Source organism: Camelina sativa, chromosome 15, assembly GCF_030686135.1.
Source record: "Camelina sativa cultivar CO46 ecotype springtype chromosome 15, ASM3068613v1".
Classification (NCBI taxonomy): Eukaryota; Viridiplantae; Streptophyta; class Magnoliopsida; order Brassicales; family Brassicaceae; genus Camelina; species Camelina sativa.
This window is the reverse complement of record NC_141894.1, coordinates 15,241,053-15,266,605: the sequence shown is the minus strand read 5'-3', so window position 1 is coordinate 15,266,605 and position 25,553 is coordinate 15,241,053. Positions and strand designations below refer to the sequence as shown.

The following is a 25,553-nucleotide window of genomic DNA, read 5'->3' as shown; positions in this document are numbered from 1 at the left end:
AAGTCACCTTTAATTGTCAACATGTTTATCCGCAATGTGTAAATTTTTTTCCTCTACACACCTTTTGTAAGTTGTATGTAAAGAAAATAATCTCCAAATTCTGCTATTGCTCCTAAAGAATGACCAAATTTGGATATGTACCACCAACCCGCTTATTTATGCTAAAACAAACAGATTCATATGCAATATCTACTTAACCAACCAAAGAGAATGATTTGATAAGACCAAACGCTTAAACAATCTAGAGTTGAGGCAAACGTTAGAGAGATACATGTCTTTCATGTTTCATTACAGAATAATACCAAATCTAAAGAAGACGAGAGAGAGAGAAACTTAAAAAAAGTTTGAAACTGAATCATATCAAGAACCGAGTTAGTTCTCTCACTCTAATCACTCATCATCTTCGTCGTCTTCAATGTCATCAAACTCAGAATCATTCGCAGATTCACTCTCTGAATCGCTCAACACATACGTCATTTTCCTCCTATTAGCTCTCTGAGGCCTCGATTTCGCAGCAACATCTTCAGATTTCTCCGACGATGAGTTTCCAGCCACATTCTCGCTGCTCTCCTCTTCCTTGTTAGCCAACCTGCTCATCACTGAACTACTCTTCTTGTTAAACGGAGACGATCTCATCTTCCTCACTTTCTTCTCCGGAGACACACCAATCGCCGCAACCTCTGTTGAAGCAACCGCCTGCTTCCCTCTTTTCCTCGGAGCTGCTGGTGGTTTTGCGGCTTTACTTGCCGCCGGTTTTCTTCCTCCTTTCTTTGCTGGTGCAGCTACCTCAACTACCACGTCATCATCATCATCGTCCACGTCAATTGCTTTCGATGTTTCAGTTGCTTCTGTTGATAAAACCACAAGAAAGACAAGACTTAACTTTAGCACCCAAATTACATACAATAGCTTGTGTTAGATCAATGCTTCTTTGTCAAAAATGTGTATCAGCTTACTGCTTGAATCCGCAGCTGCTGAGCCAAAATTGTATTGAGCAAGCCGTTGTGCTAGATCCAACATTTCATCCTCCTGAACCTCCTGCAAAACAAAAACCGAACAGCTCAAGTGTTTTCAGATTCTACTGTCATTCAATTCAACCTATCAATTAACTATAAGCAATAATCACCTTTGCAGCTGGGGCCTTCTTTTTGGCTCCTCCTTGTCTACCTTTTGGCTTCACCACTTCTGCTACGTTGTTATCTTATAGAATCAAAAAAAAAGTTTCCAATGTATATTAGATCCAACCAAGAAAACAAAACGCAATGAAAACGCTGGAGTACGAGGAGACTAACCAGTGTCCATTGCTGAATAGGAAGCCTCTGTTGTTTCGGATTCACTGGCTTTCTTTGTCGTCTTCTTTGCTACCGGTTTCTTTGGCGCCTGTTTTTTAGCCTTTACTGGTGCTCCAGAACTGGCCCTGATTTTTTCCAGTGCTACCTTTCTCTCTATTTCGGCTTTAGCATCGGCCTTATCAAGTTTCTGCAATATGAGGAACAAGATATATCAGTGACAAATTAAATATTAAGCGTTATATAAGGGATAGCTTTGTGAGTCCTTACATCTAGTTCCTTGTCAAGAGAATCCAGGTCTCTGAGCCAGAGGGATTCTGGTGTGTGTTTTTTCAAGTCCTCAACTGTTTCAATCATTTTATCTCTGTCTGACAATAACTCCTGGACTTTCTCTATAGTCAACGATCCTATAGCCATTGCCAATAGGTAGTCATACTCTGAGCCGGGTATATAAGTGTCTGCGGAATCTGCAGGATCCACTGAGCTTTCTTCAGATTCTTCAGCTGCATCAACTGCTCCAGCAACTGCAGCTTCTACAGGCATTAACTTCTTAGGAAACGGTGTAAACCCTCTCTGTCTCAAGTCCTCAACAAGATCAGCTTTCTTTCTATTATTCACTATGATTTCTCCACTGACAACTCCAAGAATGAACTTCACTTTGTTTTCTAGTTTCAGCAGCTCAAGTTCCAGATTCTTCAGCATAGTATCCTGTATACATCAGAAGACAGTTAAGACAGTTTATGTTAGAACATTACCATGATGACTAAAACCTCTAAAGGACTGAATCGTAGTTCGTTTTCAAACCTTTCTCTTCTCATAGTATTCATGCCTGAGGTCAAAGAACTCTTCAAGGACTGCAACATAGGATGTAACATTAGTATGTCTTATAGAGGAGAAAAAAAAACAGAATGAAGACAAGTTGGATATCTTCTTACTTTGTTCTGGAGACGCATATTTCTTTATAACACCTTTTTTATCAAAGAGATGCATATTACTTGTAGAGATTGTAGTGGTGAGTTTGAATTTCTTAAGAAAGCCCTCTTGCCGAGCCTCCAGCATGTTCTCTTCACTCAATTTAAGGTCAAAACTCACAGATGAAGCGTCACTGTATGACCTGACGTCCTGCAGAAAAAAAGAACGACTCAGAAAGCGGCATAAAAAAATACTAGTTTAGTTTCTAATTAAAGCATGCATTCTACCTGGAGAAAGGGGGCACCATTATCTGTCTTTAATGAGTGCAAGAATTGTTTATAATCATCAGTCCACCTTCTGATGGGCAGCTCCGTAATGCTAATAGTTGTGTCATCAACTTCCTCATATAGACCAGTGATTGTGTAGGTACAACCACCTTCCTTGGACGCAGTTTTCTCAATAGTTCCTTTAAACCCTCTATACCAAGGATCCATAGGAACCACACTTTCACCATTGAGTCGACGCCTTATGTTAGCAACAATCTCTCTAGGGTTGTAGTTCGGTATGAACGTGCTCCACCCAGTTCCAATGCCTTCAGAGCCATTGACAAGTACGGTTGGAATTATGGGCATGTACCTAACCAGCATTAACATATTAAGTTAACTAGTCTGAAAAGAGAAAAAAAAAAACAAACAATTAAGGAGGGGAAAGAATTACCAAGTTGGCTCTATCTTTTGCCCATCTTCGTTCAAGTAATCAAGTAGGACATCATCATCCTTGGGAAACAAGATCCTTGTTACAGGAGAGAGTTCAGTGAAAATGTATCTTGCACTAGCTGCATCTTTTCCACCCTACAATTAGGTACACTATGATGAGCACAAGCATAGATTAATGAGAACAGTTGGTCTATTAGCTATACTTACCGAAGCTCGTGTACCAAATTGGCCATTTGGTTTAAGTAAGTTGATATTGTTGCTGCCCAAGTAATCCTGTGCCATGCCTATGATAGTGCTGGAAAGACTCTGCTCGCCATGATGATAAGCTGAATTCTCCGATACATAACCAACGAATTGGGCAACCTTAATTTCTTTAATTAAGTTTTTCTTGAATGCACAGAAAAGTATCTTTCTCTGACCGGGCTTAAGCCCATCAACCATTGAGGGAATTGACCGTTGAAGATCCGCCATGGAGAACAAGATCAGTTCTTTGTTCACGAAGTCACTGTATGTAACTTTCGGTTCTCTCTGATCAAGATGAGTGCCAGGCTGAATGGAATAGAGGAAATCAGAATAGGCAGATGTAATAAGCAGAAAACAGATATTTTAAAAGATAACTCAAATCCTCCATACCACATAGTTCGAAAGCCAATTTTTTCGGGCTTCAATCTTCTTTTTACTGAAAGCAAGTTCAATGGCTTCTCCATCTTGTTCATCCTCCCAAACAAAATCCTTTTTGTGAAGACTAAGATTACGAAAGTACTCTTTCCCCTCCACATTATCACTTGTACCCAACCCCTGGAAAGATATATGGACAATTAGTATGCAGTGAACTTGAGCACTTACAAAAAGTTCGTCTCGAAATAGTTATAACAGAAAGAAAACCTTGTAGTATTTGATAGTCCATCCGGTTGCATTACCCCGCAGACTTTCTTTCCAGTCTTCGTACTCAGGCATTGAGAAAAATGACAAAACTTTTTTAGTCTTCTTGTGCTTAGCCTGAGTATGATATGTTCAGGGCAGTTGTTAGCATTCTTTTATCTACTATATCAAGCGCTATAAAAATTTATGAAAGAAGGATAAAGTCTTTCTACTTACCTTCACAATGGGTGTTATAAACTCAACTATGAATGATGGAATTTTGAGTAACGACGGCCAGAAAGAGTGGATAAAATTGATTAGGAGGCCCTTTATATGGGAACCATCATGATCCTGAACAAGGTGGAGAGAGAGAGAGATTTCGTCAAGAAAACATATATATATATATAGAATACAGCACTGAGCGTAAAGATAAGAAGTAGACTGTAAACATACTTGATCAGTCATGATCATCATATGGCCATATCTCAATGAGTTAACATTCTCGTACTTCATATGTTGCTTTAGCCCAAGAATTTTTTTTAAGTTCTCAATTTCCTTATTGTTTGTAATCTGAGTGGTGCTGGCTTCCCTAACATTCAATAGCTTTCCTCGAAGCGGAAACACACCATAATAGTCTTGACCCACTTCAGACCTACCCGCCATCTGACCATAACGAGTATTAGGAATGTTGTGATAAAATATGAAAGGTGGCAGAAACTATAGATCAGAACCACTTACAGCTAGACTTTTGGCTGAATCACCTTCAGTCAAAATCAACGTACAGTTTTTAGAGTTCTTCCCTCCAGCTTCGTTTGCATCCTCTAACTTCTCAACTACAACCCTCCCTGTTTTGGCTCCATCACTTTTCTTTAGGTCTTTGCTCTGCTTGAAATCGGCCCATGAAAGCAGATTCTCCACTACGCCAGATTTTTCCACTAAAACAAACATTACATAACAAAAAAAGGATTCATCACTCTTCTAAAAATCAGTTACATCACTTACCCAAAAAAGACAGATCAAGCACACCATACCTTTCTTCAGAAGATCTTTTGAAAGCTCACATTTGGATCCGAAACTGCTCTGTCGAAGAGTCAGAGTTTCTTTTGTTTGGGAATCAAAAGCAGGATTGTCAATCAGTGCATTGACAAACACCCACAGATGGTTCTTCACATTATGGGACTTAACGTTAGCGGTTTTACTCTTTTTGTTTACAATACCCACAATATAGTTTGTGATCTGACTCGTCACATAATCAACATGAGTACCACCCTTGATCGTTGCTATAGAGTTGACGAAGCTGACCTGATAGCAGCAGAAAACGTTGTTAAGGCTTTACTCAATTCTTCATATGAAAAAAAGGTAATACTAATACACAGCAAAATTTATACACACCTGCTGAAACTGTCCATCACTTAAGCTAACACAAATTTCCCATCTGTCATTAACTTTCTCAGTCATCCTAATCACAGAAAACACCAAAGATCAAAGATACATTCCAAGAAACACAATTGTTATAACTGAGCAATAGCAAATCACGGGAACAAACCTTGGGAGAGGCTCAGTCCTTGATTTGTTAGCCGCATTTAGGTACAAATCCACATAGTCAGTGAATGACTTGACTGGTATTCGTTTGCCATTCAGCTCAACTTTGACAGACTTCCCCAAACATCCAGCAATATCAAACACTCGCTTACTCATTAAAGCAACCACATCGCTCTCCAACTCAGTCATGTTAAACTTCGTCAAATCTGGTTTGAATGTAACCTTCGTCCAGTTCTCACTCTTCTTGCACTTGGTTATAACTGGTTCTGACTTCTTCCCCATGTTGTTCTCAAAGACCTAAATCATAAACTCAACAAATCAATTACGCCAGAGATATGAAACAACAACCAGTAAAACTTCAGTTCCTAAACGAATCAACAACACAGAAGCAAGAAACGAATCAATACCTGCTTATACTTCTTGAGTCTCTTCCCGTCAGCAGTCTCTATGACGAACTCAGTAGAGAAGATATTAGTAAGCTTAGCACCATAACCGTTCCTTCCACCAGTGGTCTTCTTCACATTATCATCGTAGTTACTACTCGTCAACAAATGACCAAAGATCATCTCAGGCACATAGATACCTTCTTCCTGATGAATCTCCACAGGAACTCCGTCTCCAGTGTTACAAACACTAATCAGATTCTCCTCAACATCGATCACAACTTGCACAGAATCCATCGACGGATCTCTCTGTTTGTTATCAGCGGCGTTCACGAGAATCTCATCAAAGATCTTATACAATCCAGGAACGTAGGTAACGGGACGATGAACCATCTCTTCGTTCTCATACACCCAAAGCGATTGGGTGTGTTTCTCAATCGATCCGATGTAGGTATCAGGACGGAGAAGGATGTGTTCCAGCTGAGATTTCTTCTGATACATTTCCTCGATCGTCTTCCCGGCGGCGGCGGCGGCTCGAGGTTTCGCGACATTTGCGTTGCTGCTGGATTCAAGCGGGAGCTTGGTAGCCATGGTAGCGAGTTTCTGAGGGAGAAACTTGAGAGTAGATCCTCAGATCTAGAAGCGGAAGAGAGGCGATTGAAGAGAAAACAGATCTAGAAATTAGGGTTTTCGCGAAAGTAGAGAGGAGAGTGTTGTGTATCGTTTTTGTTTTTTTGAAATTGGGAATTTGAGTGAGAGATATAATGAATTGAAGAGAGAGATAGAGAGAGAGAGATAGAGAGAGAGAGAGAGAGAGAGAGAGAGAGAGAGAGAGAGAGAGAGAATTGCAACGGTTGGGTGTTTGACCGAATCAAAATTCGAAATTTGAATTTGGGATAGGAGCGGGAGAAAGATATTTTTTCAGAATTTTGATGTTCGTGTATTGGGGGGAGAGATCTGACGGCTGGAGTTAACCTAAGCCTATCTGACGGCTAGATTTAACCTAAGACCATGTGCAATGGCGTGCACTTGAGCCGTCTCTCGTTTTTTTTTTGTTTTAAAATAAATCAAAAATGCTTAATTCAGAAGAAACGTCTCTTAATTTGGGACGTTTTTTCGTCCGTCTACTTGAACACGTGGAAGGTGGTGATTGGGAGAAGACTTTTGATATCCTCAGGCTTTGCGTTTCGTCTCTGAAACTGATCAAGCTCCTCTTGTGGGAAAACTTCAGATTGCAGAGATGGAGAGATCTTGTGCCACCAGCGAACGAGTTAGCCGCCGTTGCATTGGGTAACGATTGACCCACGGTGCAGAGAGCCCAATTTTCCAACCCTGTTCTGATTAAATCGATTCTAGGTCGACTAGACGGCAGAGCTAGTCTCGCCGGTCAAAAAGTTCGAATCGGAGGGTGGGTTAAAACCGGAAGAGAGCAAGGGAAAGGGGCTTTTGCTTTCCTTGCGGTGAACGATGGATCTTGTCCAGCGAATCTTCAGGTTATGGTTGATTCGTCTCTTTATGATCTCTCTAAGTTGGTAGCGACGGGAACTTGTGTTACTGTTGATGGAGTTTTGAAGCTTCCTCCGGTGGTTGATGATTCAGCTTAGCGTTGAGAAGGTGATTGATGGAGGATAAGTATCGCTTCCTTAGACTAAGTTGACTCTCGAGTTTCTCAGAGATATGCTTGCCTCTGTGTGTGTGTGTAGATGGGTAGATTCCCTGATAGTTTTTCCCCCTTTCCTCTTGGCTTGTTTGTTTTATAGGTGTTTTCTTTGTATTGTACAGGTAACTGCTTATCATCATGCTTCACCACGTACCTGTTTAAGAAAGCTTGATCGGTACATGCCAAAACAGAAGCCATTGGAGGGAGTTCACTTCCAAGTGATCCTTTAGACATGAGAGCTTTCACAACGTTGCACCTAGGTACAATCCTTTTCTCCATGCTGTAACCAAGTACCTGAGGGAACAAAGTCATGTCCTTTAGTGGCCAATTCATCTTCTTTACCACAAACTCAGTCTTCTTCTTCACCATCTCTGCAGAATAACCAATGCACTGAGGAAAGCACTTGACCATCATCACATACTCATCTCTGCTGAATCCTAAGCCTATAAATGTTTCCAAGGAGTTCAATATCTGCTGCTCTGAAGCACGTAAGCATAGTGGATTCTTCTTGAACACTAACAAGACCTCATCTTCGCACAGACCACACTTCTTTAAGGTATCAAATGTCTGAAATATCCTATTCTCTGAGTATCCAAGAAAGGCAGGACACTTCTTGAAAAGTTGCCATATATCGCTAACAGTTAAGCCAAACCTTTTATAGACATTGAAGTGTTCTTCTAGTCTTTTCTCGCTCAATCCGTAAACAATGCATAAAGCTTCCACAAACTTTGGGATGGTGGGATCAAAACCCATCCCAACAACCTTCTTGAGTGATTCTTCAAACTTTTCTTTTCCACAGCAGACATGGTGATTAGAGATGAGCAATGAGAATAACAACCTTTGAGGCACTTGCAAGTTCTGCTCAACCAACATTACTTGAGTTGCATTCATGCTTAATCAGTTAATATGTTACTTGAGTTGCAGTCATCCTTAGGCAACAAGTGCAAAAAACAGAATTTGAATTTGGGGGACCAAAAACCATGGGACACCAATGCTCCTACTAGAAATAAGAAACTTTCAAAGTAATAATATTAAATTTGGGGGACCAAAAACCATGGGACACCAATGCCCATGGTCTAAGCCTCTCAATGTCACTTTTCATTTGAGATCTTTCTTATTGGGTCTGATTGGTAACGTAGTCAAAGCTGTACAGAAAAGCTGTAAGCTGAAGCTGTAAGCTGTTATGGAATAGTGCAAAGCTGTAAGGAAAAGCTGTACGTAAAAGCTGTACAAAAAGATGAGAGTAAAGTTTTTAATAGAGTTTTTGGTAAAGTTTTTGTGATTGGTAAAAAATCAAAGCGGTACCACTTGTAATACTTTGTGTGTGTTTACGGACCGACGTACTATTTCCCCCTCGGAACTATCATATCTTGCCAGTTCTCCCCATCGATCTTTGATATCTTACCAGTTCTCCTTCGGACTTATATATTCGGTCTATATCCCCCCGAATCCATACTTCTATGCTTGATTCCCCATTGAACTTTAACTTATCCGTCTATTTTTCCATTGTTTTGGTTTTAATGGTTTACTGTTCAAACAAACCCAACAATCAGACCTTATTAACCAAATGAAACCAAATTAAATCAAATTAAACCAAATTAAACCGAATTACAACCCGATTACAAAATTAAACCTAACTAACCCTAAAAATCAAAAAATCCCCAAATCGATTTTTTCCCCTTCTATGAGATCTATGAGATCTGACCGCAGTCGGCGATCATCACGGGCAGTGAACAGGCGCGGATAGAATCTCCGACCTCCTTCCCAATGCTCTTGATCACATCCAATCCATCAACAACTTGGCCAAACACGACGTGCGCCGTATCAAGGTAGCCAAACGTACTGTCCATGCAAATCATGAACTGAGATTCGTTGGTGTCCATACCACGGTTAGCCATGGCGAGGGTACCTGGACTTGTTAGCCTATTGATGAAGTTCTCATCCTCGAAAAATCTTTCCTCATAGATTGATTCCCCTCCGGTTCCGTCACCAGCAGTGATATCTCCTCCACAGAACATTTGATCGGGGATCAGATTGTGGATGATTGATCCCTTGTAGTGGAGTGGCTTACCAAGCTTCCCCATGCCTTTCTCCCCAGTACAGAGGGCTCGGAAGTTCTCCGCCGTTCGAGGGGTCGTGTGGGCGAATAACTCCATCACGATCCGACCAAACGGTTTGCCGGCCACGGTCATATCAAAGAATACTCTAGGGTTAGCCATTTTCAAAGATGGGTCAGGGGTTTCTACGTTGAGGGGCTCATCCTTAACTTGTTCAAGGCCACCACCAGCGGGAGGATGAACATTAACGTTTAATCCTCCACCACCGTCACTAGACTGAGGATGAACCTGAGATACATTAACGTTTATTCCGCTACCCTCTCCACCAGCCAGTGGTACGTTTCCGGCAACTGGTTTAACGTTAATTGTAAACCCACCACCAGCCGGAACGTGAATTGTAAAAGTCATTTCCATCTCCGACTCCGGATATATGGATCTCAGAGAAATTAGAGAGAGATGAATTGCGCTTGTGAATAAAAGAGGTGTGTATCTAATCTATAGAGAGATTCATCGTCGAATTTAGGTTTATAAATTATTAAAAACCTCAGATCATAGGATTATTCCGGATTACACCAGACCGGATATTTTTAGATTTGTAGAATATGCTGGTGATATAACAATTTTGGTGCTCTATCTTTTTTTGGGACATATACTACATTTATTTGAAAACTACACCTTTTTAATTGAACAATGAAAATGGACAAAATATCCTTTTATCTATTAAGCATTATTTAAATAACTTAATTAAAACTCGTAATTAATTTATTTAATAACTAAAAAATATAGTTACTGTATTTAAAGTAATAATTATCTAAAATTTCGAAGAAATACAAATATTAAAAATAATATTTTCTATTTTTAAGATTTAAAAATAAATATTAGAAATATTAAATATTCTAAATATTAAAAATCATTTTGTCCAATACATAAGATACATTTTAATTACTTGAAACATTTAGTACAGATTTCAAATTTCTTAGTAAGTGAAGTGAGGTATGTATTCAAATTAATCCATTTTTTTGTGGTTATGTGGCATGCTCATTATTATTCTAAAATTTCTTTTGTTTTAACTATCTTTTTGGTCAAACACTTCTATTTGAATACCCCTTATTATTCTTATTTTATTAAGACCAATTGCAAACACACATAACATATTTTTAGTTTAATATGTAAAAGTTAGTATCAATTAGTTCAACTTTTTTTTCTACCGAATTTAATAATCTCTAACACTAGTTTTCTTCTATCTTCTCTAATCTTTGCTGATTTTTCTTCTTTACTCATATATGTATAAGTTCTCATGTTTGTTAACATTTTTTTATTGAAATTTTATAAATAAAATTAAGTTTTTGTCAGTTTTTAAAGCAAAAACAAAATTTGGGCATTAATTTCTGATTTTCTTTAAGCATCAAATATTCTAAGACCGGCACTGATCATAGTCACAGAAAACAGACTGATACATTTATTGATAATCCACCACCGGGTAGAAAATCGATGGTAAAACTACCGGCCACCAATGGTGGGATTTCTCCGCCGTTAATTTAGAAACATGGAAAGGTTTTTTATTTTTCTGAGCAAGAAAAAAAAAATATCAAAACTAAATATTTCTCATTTTATCTCTTAACTCATTTTTATTAGGCTTTTGACTAGACCCAATATTAAAATAACTAGGATGGATCTTTCTAGAATTTTGATGATAGCATGGTACAGGAAAAAATATATAACATATGCTGTTAAATGTAAGTAAACAGATCATATTGAACAAAAAAAGAAAAATTGTAAGTTTATTTATAAATAAAAAAAAAACTGCTAGTAAATATGTCATTTTTTATTTTACTTTGTTTCTTTAGATTGTTTGACATTTCTATGTATCTTTTACACAATTACTTGTAAATAACATTTTGGTATAGCTTATGATAAAATTCAAATTTTTGTCTAAAGTGATCAATTTAGTAGCATCTTCGACCAAAGTTGATATATTTGTAAAGTGTTTGTATTTGTTATATATAGCAAAAATAACTTTTCGTATAAATATATACTAGGTAGTAACCCGTGCTATAGCACGGGCCAAAATGTTTATTATGACTTGAAATTATTAATACAATTCATTAAATACAGTCCGCAGTGGTGCGGTTTAAAGATAATAGAAAGAAAACCGCTGCCTTCCAACTGCGGACCATTTTTATGTACAAATAAACTTGGTCTTTTCAGGCCTGCTGGCAGGCCTGTTTTTGGGACGGTCTAAACCGCTGACGGATTTGGCGGCCCTGACCGCAGTCACCATTCAGACCCTAAGATTGACATAGACACCTTTCCGTTCTTATATAATTAAATCTGGCCTCTAGCCTCCACTCGAAGGTATCTAATAAACAACTTTCTTCATTTTCCTGTAGTAGCAGTAGTATATGTAGTCTTAATATTATGTTATTATAAATGTATAAATATTTTTTTTAAATTGTAAATTTTTAAGCTTGGAAAATTAGATTAAACCAAATTTATAACAAATATAACGAATGTGCCTATTTTACTGAATAAATAATAAAATATAATAGTAGGATTTCAAAGATAAAACGTATGTGTGAATCACATTAAGTAAACGAAACTAAATATGTCTATAAGAATGATAAAAAGTATTTTGTGGATTACATAAAAAAATAAGGATTTAGAAATTTATTATAATGTGAAATTAAATAGGAAACCCTGCAAAAAAAAATATATATATATATATATATGATCAAATAATTAAATGGAAGAAAAAATCAATTTAATTGAAAAAATGGAAACAAAGTAAAAACAGAGTCTTACGAAGTTATGCATTTTTGTGGATCAAATATTTTGGAAAACCTCTTTGAAAACGACATTCCTTGTTTTCTTTTCGGGTTTTCCTTTTGGGTCAGTAATGAGGATTTTCAATCCTGATTTACTGCTTACGCGGGATATGGCTACATATAGCTTGCCATGAGAGAAAACAGGTCTGGGCAAGTATAAACCAACATTTGAGAGAGACTGACCTTGACTTTTGTTGATAGTCATTGCAAAAGCAACGTTAATCGGGAATTGTCTACGTCTCATTTTGAAAGGCAAACGGGTATCTGATGGTATTAATACCATCCTTGGTAAAAGAACAATTTTACCGACTCTCGTACCTGTGATGATTCTTGCTTGTATAACATGATCTGCCATTTGTGTAATCTGTAGTCTTGTTCCATTCATTAGACCTCCATGAGCATCAATATTGCGTAACAACATGACTGGACAACCAATTTTCAAACGAAGAGCATGGTTTGGCACTCCTGAAATCCTAACTGAGTTTAGGAAATCAGGGCTATATGCAGGATTGTCTTTATTCCTTGTATCTTGTGGATCAATACTATCTGAACTTAAGTAAACCCTTTCCTCACCTGTAACAAAATCAACAATAGAAACAAAACTATGAATAATTGAATAGACCAAATCAAGAAGTCTCATATAGTATATAATATATATACAATTTGTTGATTAAACTTTTACTAACCTTCTAAAATGGATATCATGTGGTCGTTTATAGTGTTGACATCATCATTTGTAGGACACAAAATAGCTCTGCTTTGAAAATAGCTAGAATCCTTGGGAGTATGTAACGAATTACCATACACTGCATTAACGATCGATTCAATTGGAGAGTTTACTTCTGTGATAAGCAATTCTTCTGGGATGTCAATATCAACTACTCCATCATTTGGCTCATTAAGTCTTCCTTCTCCAACATCAAGAATCCATTTCGAAAACTCTTCAATCTCCCTGGCTTCATTTGGAGTTATCTTTTGCAGCAACCTCATATTTCTTGTTAGCCTTAACACTTTACACTGATTCCAAAGGTAAGATGAGTTAAGCGATGAGTTAACAATTTGTTCTCGACCAGCACTGACAATAACAGGAAGTATCTGACGGAAATCACCACCAAAAATAATGACCTTTCCCCCAAAAGGTTTATCTTCTGGATCACGCATTATATCTTTCAAACTTCTATCTAAAGTCTCAAAGCAGTACTTACTCATCATTGGAGCTTCGTCCCAAATTATCAACTTGGCTTCTTGGACTAATTCACCTAGATCAGAAGACTTTGACATTCTGCACATAGATGTATCATGAACTTCAAGAGGAATGCCAAACCTTGAATGAGCTGTTCTGCCACCTTCTAATAAAAGAGAGGCTATACCGCTAGAAGCAGTATTTAAAACGATTTCTCCCCTTATCCTTACAGCTGCAGATAAAACTTTCCAAAAGAATGTTTTACCAGTTCCACCAAAACCATATAAGAAAAATACTCCACCTTTATCTTTGAAAACAGAGTCTATGATCTCATCATATATCTTCTTCTGCTCTTCAGTAAGCATATTTAACCACTCCAGATGATTCTTTTTTAAATCAGCTTGATTGATGAATCTATGCTCATCAGCTATTAACTGGTTTAAGACAGGAATATTATCATTCTGTAGCTGGGGCAGAGTCTTAAAAAACTCAAGTGAAGAACCATTTCTTTTCAACTGTTTGTTTATCTCTTGTAAACAAAATATTTTCCTTTCTTCATCACTCAATGTAAGCTCTGTAAAATGTAGATTAGTTAATTTTTATACTACATCTTTAATAATTATTTAAAAAATGTATATTAAACAGATAGTAAAAGTAATGAACCTGGTCATTTTAGTTCTTCTCTTTTACGCCTTAATATGTCATCAGATAACATAGTCCAAGTTTCTTCCCACACAATATGAGGAGCACTTAGCACGGCGGAGAGAAGCATCCTCACAAACATTTTACGAACGTACTTTGCAGAACACATGAAGTGTGCTTCTTTAATACCTTCAATATATTCTTTGTCATCATCTAACAGACCAAGAGCATAACATGCTTCACGATACGATTTGTGTATGACACCATTCACAGTTTTAATGTGATCAAAACTGGTAGGACCTCTGACTGAATTGAGAAGAATCCTCAGATGATATGCATCGTCTATCGTCGGAGGAACGTAGTTAATTCTCCCTATAGCAAATGCTCTTGTTTTCCTTCTGTAAAAAACTTTCTCCTTCCCATCCCATATAAACTTGCTTGGTATTTCTTCATATAATAACTTCCTAGCTTCTTCATCACGTTTATTAAGTTCAAATAAAGCAAGAAACTGAGATTCATCAAGAGAGTCACGATCCATGACATCCTGTGCAGACTCACCGTCCCGAAAATAAATAGGATGTTTGCCTTCCTCATGGAAAGTGAGTGGGACAACAGCGGTTTGCCTATAGTGTATTGGGTAAGCTAAAATCCTCCACATAGCCTCACACGCAGATACATATCTTCAAAAAATTGAAAGAAGCTGATTTACAATGAATTATATAGTCACAAATTGAAGGAATGTACTAAATTTTTTTACCTGCCATCGAAGTAATCTTGTATTTCATCTTTTGATGCTGGGGTATTCTCATTTTGAAGATTCTTCTGACCTTCTTCAGTTCCTTTTTTTTTATGAGGTTCAACAATGACACCAACTCGATCATTACTTTTGTGAACATACTTAAATAAGTACTTCACTGAACCTGTTTGGTTGCACCACTCCACATTTATATGAGCATGATATTTTACCAACAAAAACCGATTGTAAGGGACAACATATCGGTTATCACATTTGAAACCATTCTTCTCGATAAAACGCTCATCATTTCTTCTTCTATAAACCGGGTAACCTTCCTTGTCAATGCTGGTGGTTTTAACATGTGGTTTTGGGAAAAATTTTGAACAGCTACCTTCTTCCATGCAAGGAGATGAGGGGTAAGCAGCACCACATGGACCATGAATCATACATTCTGATATTATATTGTAGAGTTCTGGATCTGTTTCCTTGTCTGGAATTTCAGCACAAATCAACTTGTCAATTTCGTCTGCAGTAGGAAACTTGCATTTTGGATCCATCCATACTATAATATGAGCATGCGAAAGACCCCTTTTTTAAAACTCTACTGTTTACATAGCTGCAGCACAATAATATGTCTTGTTATATATTAATATGTAATGATTTTAAAGATAGTGTAAATGTTTAATTAAAAATGAAAAAGGGTAAAGAATTTAAACCTGAAACTGTTTTCCCAAAAATATGTTTTCTTGTGATGTCATCCATTAGATTCTCAAGCTTGATCTTGAATATTTTGCAAATGGTGTCTGGTCTATCTTCAGCCTTTAGCTTCCTCTCATTCACAAATCTTACAATTTCAGGCCACTTAGGATTGCATGTGAATGTAATAAAGAGGTCTGGAAACCCAAACTTCTTACATGTAGCCATTGCATCAAGGTAGCTCTGCCTCATATACCTTGGTCCTCCAGTAAAAGAAGCAGGTAGCGTGAAAGAGTCTCCATAATTGTTTAAATTGTCGTCTCCAGCTTCTGCTGCTTTCCTCAAATCTTCCTTGTATGTCCTTCGAAGTTTCTTTTGGTTTTTTTTTTAAATACCTTAGCCTATTTGTTTCGATCATGGTATAGGCATCAACAATAAACTGTTGTAGTAAACGCTTTGATCTTAGAAGGGTGTGCTTCTCAATTTTTCTTTCTTGAAGCCTATAAGAAAACCACTGCCTCATACTTACATCCTTCTGACTTTTTTTATTTGAACTCTTTTTCTTTGACTGTTTCTTTGATATCCTTCCTCTTGTTATCTTTGTCTTCTTAATACAAAGTCTGTAGCCATCTTCTCCTCTTGGAAACAACAAAGGATACTGTAAGGCTAGATATGCGACATGGCATTCATGAATTCTTAGTAATTTACCACTTCTTTTTTGGAGGACGATATCTCTTTTATCCATATTCGCATCAATATCTCCTGGAATCAGTGCAGCAACTTCAGAGGCCGTAGGGATGTTGTATTCCCTACCATCGGTTTTGCGACTTGAGATAATCCTCATATGGAAGTTTGATTCTTCTTTCTCCATATCAAACCTATCTCTAGCCATTCTAAAAGCTCTTACATGAATATTAACTTCGTCCAACAATTTGATTAAGCTTTCCACAAGATCTGGCCTGAATTTTTTCTTCCCATCAACTTTGACTTGACGTCCTTCTTTGCTGCATTTTTTAAAAAATATCTCATCAGCAACTTTTGGACCAGTAAATTATAAGATATACAATTGTCCATTAAAGAAAAAAAAAACAATGGTTTTATTACCTCATAACATTCATTCTATTTTGGACTTCATTTTGAGTGTCAACAATATAAAGTTGTTGAAACTTTGCATAATCACCAGCCTTTGGTTTTAAAGAACCCATCAAATGATAGTTTTCACCTTGCAAAGCAAACATGGATGGGCCACGGCCTTTTTTAACAGAACGATCTACCTTTCCACCCAAAGATGTAAAAGAGAAAACCATGTTATAAGGTCTACTATTCTCCTGGAAGTGACGTGACAAATCATCTTCATTGGTTAGTAGATTCCATAACATTTCTGGAGACTCTTTTAGCATAGGTAGAACAATTTGTCCTTGCATACAACATCCAGTATAGACTGGATTATTAGTTCTTACTGTCCTTCGCAACCTCTCTCCATACCAAAAAATTGCACCACAATGAGGACAACTATATTCAGGATCACCATCATCTGCATATCCTGCAAATATTTAATGTATCATCGACAATTTTCAAATTTTTATTGTTTATAAATATTCTTAAAATGATATATATAAAAGAATATCTGCCCATAAATTAATAGTCTTCTTTGTAGTAATAGTTGTTGTTCCAAAAACTTTTTTAAAACTTTCCTCAAACATCGTAAGCATATCATAACGTCGTTTAGCATCATTAGCAGCTGAAAGTTGTGGTGTAATTTGATCAACAACATCTTCATCATCATCAGCATATTCAGATGATGATGAATCATCTTCTCCTTGACTACTACAATAAAACACCTGATCATCATATTCTTCTTCAATATCTGCAAAACATGGATTGATTATTTTATTTTCGTAAATAAATGTCTAACAATAGATAATATAGACTTTTATTATTGGATGAAGAAATTATACCGCTATCTGAGTCAACCTGCTCATTTTCATTGTCTTCATCTTCCTCTAAATTTGTCATTTTAGAAATGCTTGAAAACTTTCTTCTAAATATGTTGTTTTTTGATGCTTGAGTGGACACTCGATCTGTGTATAGATGGAGAGTTAATAAAAATTGAAAAAACTTGGTAGTAGCTAAAATAAAGGGTTACACATATTACAAATAACCTCTAGTTATAGTGCTATCTGGACTGATCTCTTCCTCAACTGAGTGTCTATTATTCCTTTCGGGTATATTAGTAAGCATGGAAAGTGTGGGATTGTACCGACTTCCACTTGAATGATTACTCTGATAGTTATTTGGCACCAGTTTGTCTATAAGGTATAAGGTTTGAAATAATTAGCTTTCTATATAATATAAAAATAAAAATAATTATAAAAATATGTTAGATTAATAGACCTGATGGAGTTGATGATATTCGTCCCATTTTTGCTATAGAGTCAACTATGGGAGTGGTAGATGAGTGAATCCTTGTGTTGCAAGTTTGTTTTGAAATCCATTTTTCCAAATTGGGCTTACTTCCTGAAGGAAAAATTTAATTGACACGAGTATTCAAAACATAGTGATCATAGAAATAAGAAGATGAGTAATAATTTAAATCTTAGAATTGAATTTAAGATTTTTTAAAATTACCATTAAAAATATTACTGCGACTCTCTTTGTTACATAGGCCTTCATTTGAAAAGCCGGAAGATGGTGTCCTATAATCTACACCAAAATAACAAAATTAAAAATATGCTTGGATTTAGTTTGTGAAGTTAATATAGTTTAAATATTGAATAAATAAAAATGTAAATATGAAATTGAGATGAACAATACCAGAAGGTGTGTTACTTGTACTTGGAGAGAAAAGTACTTGAGAAGATGGCCGATTTGTAATATCATTTAGAACTCTACCAAAAACAGAATTAATATTGACTACGGATTGAGGCTTCTGTGATACTGTAACTGGACTTTGTGGTTGATTTTCTGAAGACACTTTCCGATTTTTTGGGTCGCCTTCTTTAACTTGAATACGATTTGATTCATCATTTTTCCTCTTCTTCATTGTAAAGAAATAAGCAAACAAAACAACACTGAATGATTTCTTTTTCAGTAATATTTTCGTAGGACTAATGAGAGAACGCTTAATGAGGGATACTAATTATGTGACAGTATATGTTAAGCGAATGAACTCTTTACGTCATATTTAGCCATAACTAAATATATGTTTAGCCATAACTACTGGAGAAGATTTACGAAATCTTTTAAGGATCATATAAAGAAATTATTTGACAATTTTTATGTTAAGACTTACCCGTTTTCTTTAAAATGTAAGTTTAAATATATAAACATATATTAAATTGTAATTCAAATAAAGAAATTATATTAGGGTTGAAAAACGATAATAAAGGCGGAATTAACGGTTCAGAATTACAAAAACTTAAATACTAATTAAAAGGAAACCAAAAGATTTGATAAAATTTGGTAACAAACAATGTGGCTGTTACACTGATTAATTAGAATCACTTGATTCTTCTTCTCCGTGATAATCTTCATCATCTGATGTATCATGAAAAGCGAGACTGCAGAAAAATAGGAAAATATGTTAAAAAATATATATTGTAAAGAGATACTGCAAGTAATATATGAATATTAGGACTTACAGAGCAGGATCAGTCGTGAATGGTCTGACTTCGTTTCCAAGTATAAGATGAGAACATCTAAATTGAGACATTAAACATACGTTACCTGAAAAATTAAATTGTAATGATTTATAAAAACAATTTTACCTTATATTCGTTATTTTAAAACTGAAACTAAGATTTGTTTATACCGTCAAAGGAAGCGCTTCTCCAAAACATAAGCAGACACATGATGTCTTCGTTACCATATGAAGGACAGGAAGTAATTTGTTCCCATTTATAATTAAATTCCAAAGTTGTATCACCTACGGCAAGACATTTAATCTCTTCTCCACTTCACACAAAAAAGTGATTAGCTTCAATACGAAGTTCTTAATAATATTATCTAAATAGCAATGATCTCATCATGTTTGTAAATCTTTATTTAGTTTAATTTACTTACTTGATGTCCTTCACTGTAAAGTGAAAAAATTCTTTATAACCATTGTAACCTGCTTCACGATCTAGAAAGTTAACTTTAAGACGTGGTGCGACTCGTACCACCAACCCGCAAAAATCTACCATAAATTATAAAAAGCAAAAAATTAAAATCATAACTAAATATAATGAGTAAAATCCTAATATTAAAATTATTATTCTTAGAATTAATTTTAAGAATAAGATATTTACCAACGCAACAGTTTTTCTCATTCTTTGTAGCATTCTCAAGCGTTATTGCATCTGTTAGATGAAGAAAGTTGCCTGGACATCTGGGAGGTATTGGGGTGATTCGAGTTTGATTTGTGATCAATAAGAGGAAAGGATTGTTACAGTTCCTGAAAGATTGCTGATTTTCCATAACTTCGAACTTATAAAGAAGAAACCATTCTCCTTCTTCCAACACATGTACGAAATGATCAAAGTAATCACGAAATGGGATTTTACCTTCAATTCGTTTTCCCTGTTGTCTCATTTTTTCACATAAGAGAAATATTTGATTAGCGGCAATGATATGGAAAGTTAATTGAAAACATGCATAACAAAAAGATATCAAAGTATATTTGAAACATGCATAACAAAAAGATATCAAAGTGTTTTTATCGAAAATACAAAGATGAATTAAAATACCTTCTCATCAACGACAATCAAAAACTTAAAGTTTGATCCTCCAAATATGAGATGAGGTGTCCTGCAACGGATTAACTTGACAGCAACACTAACCCGATTAGATGTCAGATCCAATTCTTCTATATATGCTACCATATTTTTAAATGGAAATTTTTGTGTTTTAAAGAAGGAAGAAGATGAAAGATGAGACGTTAAAAGAGTAGAAAGGATCTATATAGCTAATGTCATTCAGTATTTATAATGAAATAGCTCTTAAAGGTTGAAAAACGTAAAGAAACCGAATGCTACTTTTTTTTTAAATTACATCTAAAATATCTTGTGTGTACATTTACTACAATAATAAAATTTATGTTTGATGGGAGTGATATCATAAAGTGTAGTCATTTTTTTATTGGAATGTCAAATTTTTAAAGAATCAAAGCAAAGACTTTGAAAGGCTGATATTTTCATTTTTTGGACTGATAAAGCTCCATGCATTGGTTCACTTTCTACTAAAATTATCCTAAATTTATTAAAAAATTGACTACTATTTTGTTTTGGGTTAAAGTTATATTGAAATTTTAGCATCGATTCCTTAGCAATTAACACAAAAAATGATTATAGTCTAGGCTTAAAATTAAACCAAAAGAATATGTCCACAATGCATCGACGAAATTATAAAACTCAATGTTTTGGCGTTGTTAAATAAATCCCTACTATTAAAATGACATATATTATGTATATGTGTATAAACAAATTCATAAGATATGTCATTGTTATCTATGACCATATTATTTTATCTAATTAGAAAATAAAAGGAGATATTATTATAGTATATATATAAAATTGATCATAATAAAATAATAAGATTAAAACTTAAAACAACCGAGTTTTTAAAATAACATGACATGGAAAGATGGTAATTTATTACATAAGAAAAGTCCTGAGAGTTTGAAAAAAAAAAGAACAGCACGATGAGACAAAATGTCTCTTATTTGACAGAGAAAATAAAGCCAAACTACAAAACAACGATCAGGAAAGTCGACGACTTCATCATATGCTCCCTTGAAGCTCTCCCTTAATAGATAAAGTCATCATCACTGTCGAGGTTAAAGGAGATCCTGAAAAATATCATAATAATATATCATGAAAATGATATATTGTAATAATCAATAAATGAGATATGAAAGTATGTATGTAAACAACAAATTATGTATTTTAAAGGTTACCTGTTTCTGAAATCAGTTACTTCAGTATATGGAGGATCAAAGCAAATAGTAGACACTCCAGGAACACTCAAAAGTTCGATGTCTTGACCTATTGTGAAAAATTCAAATTTTTAAAATTAATGATTACATAACAGCTCGTTCTATATAATAAAAGTCATTAGATTGTACCTCCATGAGCAAACTTTGCCCTCCAGAAACGTAGGACGCCTATGATAGGACTCGTATAAGAAGGACTCCAATAACGTTGAAAGTAGTCGGCATGTTCATCATAAGCAGTACAGTGAATGACTTCATGACTACAGGAAAAAAAAGTTAGAATTAGTTGTATCTAGTAAATATGGAAAAAGATAATTAAAAAAATGGTTTTGATAGTTGGTTTGGTTCCGAATTGCATGAGATAATTATTTCTTGTTGTCCTTATTACTTTTGGTCTTTAAGGTCGAAACGCAAAAGTCGGGCCCTTTCCTCATATTGAACAGCTCTTGGATCATCGACATAGATCAATGGTTGGACATTGATTACACGTCCCATGATATCTATAAAAAATACGAATGTTTATATTAAATATCATAAATTTAAAATTATAGTAAGATAAACACATAAATAATTAGATTCAAAAAAATACCTAAGCAGCGATTAGTTATGGCATGATAACTATCATATAGTCTATCAAAAGACACATAATCAATGAAATGATTGTTAGAACGTGGTTCAGTATCTTCCACAATGGTATCTTCCCTAAACACGATCCGATAGTAACCTTCAGTAATACGGATAGGTCTGCTGCAGTTTATGACGTCAAAAGCAGAAAAAACTTTCCATGCATCTTCTTGGATGTCAGACTTGAAAATTTCAAAAAGACCTTTCGGTATAGTTACTACCATTTTGGTCCCCTGAAAATTGAGAAGAAAAAAAACAAAGTCATATATATATATTTTTAATTAGATTCAAAATCAATGATAAAAAGTTGCAAAACTTACGAAGACATCACATACAACCAACTCGAGAGAGTCTTCCCCATCATCTGTTTTACGCCACATCCTAAGGATCTTCACACAGACGTTCCACTTGAGATCATTGGACGGATATATGGTGGTTAATCTGCTAAAATTAGCCATATTCGTGAAGAGAAGATATTGTGGTGAAATAAGAAGTGGTTTAGGTTAATGAAAAAGTGACTTCACATATGGTTTGTATTTATAGATAAAATTTATTCTTTTAGATTTTTTTTCATTTATTTTTAAATTCAATGAGTTGTCAAATCTGCATGTTTTTGTGTTAAAAAAATAGTAAAAACCAAGTGTTTATATTCAGAGTTTTTACATATATTCATTGTACATATCGCCATTTTTGAAAACATATGGAAAGTTAAGATTTTGTATTAATAGTTGGTTGACCAGATTAAGATGAATCAACTAATTCGGTATAAATAGTATATTTATTTGATTGATATATATATTGTATAGGAAGATAATATTTGAATTTAGTAATTACGGTACAAAAGATCTTACACTTTGTGGTTACTACCTAAAATATTATGTTAGGTATAATTATTTACTATATTCTTGATATTTTTAAGTTGTAGCAGATTCCCTAAGATATAGTTGTAATCATATCTATTACAGATTGTATAATTATATTACTTGATAATATACAGAATTATTTTATTATAAAGTGTAGATTCGGTTTAAAAATAATAGTCTAGTTACAGATAAGGACAAATGAACAATCTGAAACTGAACTAAATTGATAGGATTTGGTTCTACATAATAAAAAATGAGATATATTAGGATATCTAAACTGAACATAGATTGACTTGTCGAATCAATTTTATTAAAGTTATAAAGCAGGAAAAAAACAAATTAATAGATTTGAGAGGTGTGAAATGTCACGTAACAAACTGAAGCTCTCTTTTTCTATATGATACAGTTTTTGGTGCTAAATTTTGCATGTGATGGTATCTATTTAAAAATTTGTGATGTGTGAAACTGTTTGTGCATGCATGAGAAAAGTTTTGACATGACAATTGAATACGAATTTATATGTTGATGTGTTCATATATGTGTTATTCAAATAGAGATCACATCTTACAATTGTTTCACATGCAAAAATGTGTACTCATATTTAGAATAAAAGATATAGTATAATTTAGTTCTTTCAGCTTTATTCAATAAACTAATCATTAAAAAAGTATGAGAAGTTAAGATTTTATAACAACCATGTTACAAAAACTGAAAGTTAGAGAATGTATAAGTATAAAAAATATAAGCAAAATCACATAACAAATATAAAAAGTATTAAAGTGGATAGATAAGAAACAAAGGAATAATAAGAAATTAAATTGAAACCAAGCAGAATATTAAAAAACAATAACACCAATAGTCTCACAAAAAACTCATGAAAATGAAAACCATAACCAAAACCAAAGTAGAAATTTAAAAGTCTCAAAGTGGATAGATAGTAAAACTCAAAAGAAAATTAACTGAACAAACTGTTAAGTTCCTTAGAAACACCAGCAGCAGTAGCATCTTCCACTTTTTGTCCAGAGCAATGTTTTTTTGAGGTAGATGATTGGTCATCTCCTTCGACCATGTTTGATGAACCTCTTTTTGATGATGGAGTGGAAGATGTTGAAGCATCCACATCTGATGGTTCACTCCCATCAGTAATCATTAAAGAACCCTATAAGTATAGTAAACATTAAATATACGAATTCAAAACCTTATATAAATCTTCACCATACAATTATATAAACTATTAAAACATTAATACCTGACCACCAGACAACATTGAAGACGGATTTATATAAGTGTCTGAAGGGAGAATCTCAAAATCAGAATTCAATCCTTTGGAGCACAAAGCAGCGACATTGTAAATGGTGGAGCTCCCTCTAATATTTTTCAACTCGATAGAAAGGAGAAACTCAAATGTTTTCCCTTCTAATGATAAAACCTCCAGAGGAATAGCTTCAGGATCCTCCAGCTATTGTTTATAATGCAATGGTTTAACAAAGTCAAAATTATCGAATAGAAAATTGTTTTGAAATATAATGCGGCTAAGATGAATGATATGATACAAAAATATAATACGGAAAAGATGAATAATTACCAAATCGTATCTATTGTTAAGGAGTTCTGAGGATTGCATTCCAACCATATCAGCAGCGAAGCTATCAAACACCATACATTTAGATTCTCCAGTTTTGTCTTTGATTTTAAGATAAATCCAGAACCTAAAAATAAATTTTAAAATTTTTAAGGTTTTGATTATCATAGAAGTATATAAGGAACTACTTTATTAACGTTTAATCAAATACGTATAAGTAACTTACTTGGTTGTGACGTTTTTTACAAACTGACAGCAAACCTCACAATAGAACTTTGGTGCTGGTTTATGATTCTCATCTTCCATCTTAATGCCTTGCTCGACGATGGTCTTTTTGTTGCATTTCTTACACGCAATGTAGGCCCAACAGTAGTCTCTATCGACTTCAATTACTGTACAGGTAGTGCGACACATCCCAACCTATAAAGTTTAATTTCTATGTATTTATTACCTAAATTTATAATAAAACAATGGATAATAGATATTTTTAGAGAAAAATACCTCAAATGCATGCAAGACTTCTTCGATAGTTTTAATAGGGTATTCTTCTAATTCTTCCTTTTTAGGTTTTGCCCAAAACACTTTCTTTTGCAATGAATCCATGATCGTCAGTTGCAAGCCATCATTGGAAAGACTATTATTCGAGTTATCACGTTATTATATGTGTTGATAAAAAGAACAGTCTATATTATCGGCAACAAATATATAAACTCACAGTTTTCTTAGATCTTCAGCTTCAGTAATTTCTGGATTGATTATAACTTGAGAACAGTCCCAGTGATTTTGAACACTCCAAGCATCTATATTAATTGTTATTCAAACTAATTTTATAAAAAAATTTAAGAAAGTTAATATGTAGTATAATGAGAAAAAACTTACCATTGTACTGATTAACTTTAGCAAACCTTAGTAAGCAGAAAACAATACCATCGGTAGACTCGTGGCAAGCTTTACTAAACGTGTGAGCGCAGGTACCATAGATTTCTGATTTTCTTTAAGCATCAAATATTC

General features: G+C 34.8%; 5 protein-coding genes across 5 annotated transcripts; all 5 read right to left on the bottom strand.

The window, feature by feature from the left end:
- Positions 1–193: 193 nt before the first annotated feature.
- LOC104748512 (DNA topoisomerase 2-like) lies at positions 194–6,601 on the bottom strand. Its single transcript, XM_087489089.1, has 19 exons — positions 5,728–6,601; positions 5,325–5,617; positions 5,171–5,237; positions 4,810–5,080; positions 4,517–4,713; positions 4,232–4,441; positions 4,016–4,129; positions 3,803–3,916; positions 3,551–3,715; positions 3,125–3,466; positions 2,919–3,052; positions 2,489–2,837; positions 2,225–2,411; positions 2,094–2,143; positions 1,560–1,997; positions 1,293–1,479; positions 1,127–1,200; positions 957–1,038; positions 194–848 (listed from the first exon to the last, which is right to left on the bottom strand). Exons 1-19 carry the CDS (start codon positions 6,292–6,294, stop codon positions 391–393), a joined length of 4,299 nt encoding a protein of 1,432 aa, XP_087345215.1. The 5' UTR covers positions 6,295–6,601; the 3' UTR covers positions 194–390.
- Positions 6,602–7,245: 644 nt separating this feature from the next.
- Positions 7,246–8,236, bottom strand: LOC109129108 (uncharacterized). Its single transcript, XM_087487152.1, has one exon. It carries the CDS (start codon positions 8,234–8,236, stop codon positions 7,373–7,375), a length of 864 nt encoding a protein of 287 aa, XP_087343278.1. The 3' UTR covers positions 7,246–7,372.
- Positions 8,237–8,844: 608 nt separating this feature from the next.
- On the bottom strand, positions 8,845–9,957 carry LOC147926676 (peptidyl-prolyl cis-trans isomerase-like). Its single transcript, XM_087489109.1, has one exon. It carries the CDS (start codon positions 9,832–9,834, stop codon positions 9,055–9,057), a length of 780 nt encoding a protein of 259 aa, XP_087345235.1. The 5' UTR covers positions 9,835–9,957; the 3' UTR covers positions 8,845–9,054.
- A 2,286-nt stretch (positions 9,958–12,243) lies between these two features.
- On the bottom strand, positions 12,244–16,926 carry LOC104748509 (uncharacterized). The gene is made up of 7 exons (XM_087489090.1): positions 16,607–16,926; positions 15,523–16,506; positions 14,828–15,422; positions 14,121–14,750; positions 13,730–13,981; positions 12,932–13,594; positions 12,244–12,818 (listed from the first exon to the last, which is right to left on the bottom strand). Exons 5-7 carry the CDS (start codon positions 13,791–13,793, stop codon positions 12,244–12,246), a joined length of 1,302 nt encoding a protein of 433 aa, XP_087345216.1. The 5' UTR covers positions 13,794–13,981; positions 14,121–14,750; positions 14,828–15,422; positions 15,523–16,506; positions 16,607–16,926.
- Positions 16,927–23,915: 6,989 nt separating this feature from the next.
- Positions 23,916–25,145, bottom strand: LOC147926675 (uncharacterized). Its single transcript, XM_087487151.1, has 5 exons — positions 25,044–25,145; positions 24,769–24,962; positions 24,546–24,669; positions 24,210–24,419; positions 23,916–24,119 (listed from the first exon to the last, which is right to left on the bottom strand). The coding sequence occupies exons 1-5, from the start codon at positions 25,143–25,145 to the stop codon at positions 23,916–23,918; spliced, it is 834 nt and encodes a 277-aa protein (XP_087343277.1).
- Between the last annotated feature and the right edge of the window lie 408 nt (positions 25,146–25,553).

Bases quoted from the DNA above. Each gene is read 5' to 3' on its own strand.
- LOC104748512 (XM_087489089.1), bottom strand. From the start codon at position 6,294: ATGGCTACCAAGCTCCCGCTTGAATCCAGCAGCAACGCAAATGTCGCG. The intron at 4,130-4,231 runs GTATGTTTACAG...CACCTTGTTCAG, and splicing joins TGATGATCATGACTGATCAA to GATCATGATGGTTCCCATAT. The intron at 3,716-3,802 runs GTTTTCTTTCTG...ATATCTTTCCAG, and splicing joins GGACTATCAAATACTACAAG to GGGTTGGGTACAAGTGATAA.
- LOC109129108 (XM_087487152.1), bottom strand. From the start codon at position 8,236: ATGTTGGTTGAGCAGAACTTGCAAGTGCCTCAAAGGTTGTTATTCTCA.
- LOC147926676 (XM_087489109.1), bottom strand. From the start codon at position 9,834: ATGGAAATGACTTTTACAATTCACGTTCCGGCTGGTGGTGGGTTTACA.
- LOC104748509 (XM_087489090.1), bottom strand. From the start codon at position 13,793: ATGCTTACTGAAGAGCAGAAGAAGATATATGATGAGATCATAGACTCT. The intron at 13,595-13,729 runs GTGGAGTATTTT...CTCTTTTATTAG, and splicing joins CTCTGTTTTCAAAGATAAAG to AAGGTGGCAGAACAGCTCAT. The intron at 12,819-12,931 runs GTTAGTAAAAGT...ATTTTGTTACAG, and splicing joins CATGATATCCATTTTAGAAG to GTGAGGAAAGGGTTTACTTA.
- LOC147926675 (XM_087487151.1), bottom strand. From the start codon at position 25,145: ATGGATTCATTGCAAAAGAAAGTGTTTTGGGCAAAACCTAAAAAGGAA. The intron at 24,670-24,768 runs GTAAGTTACTTA...ATTTATTTTTAG, and splicing joins GTAAAAAACGTCACAACCAA to GTTCTGGATTTATCTTAAAA. The intron at 24,420-24,545 runs GTAATTATTCAT...TATAAACAATAG, and splicing joins TTAACAATAGATACGATTTG to CTGGAGGATCCTGAAGCTAT.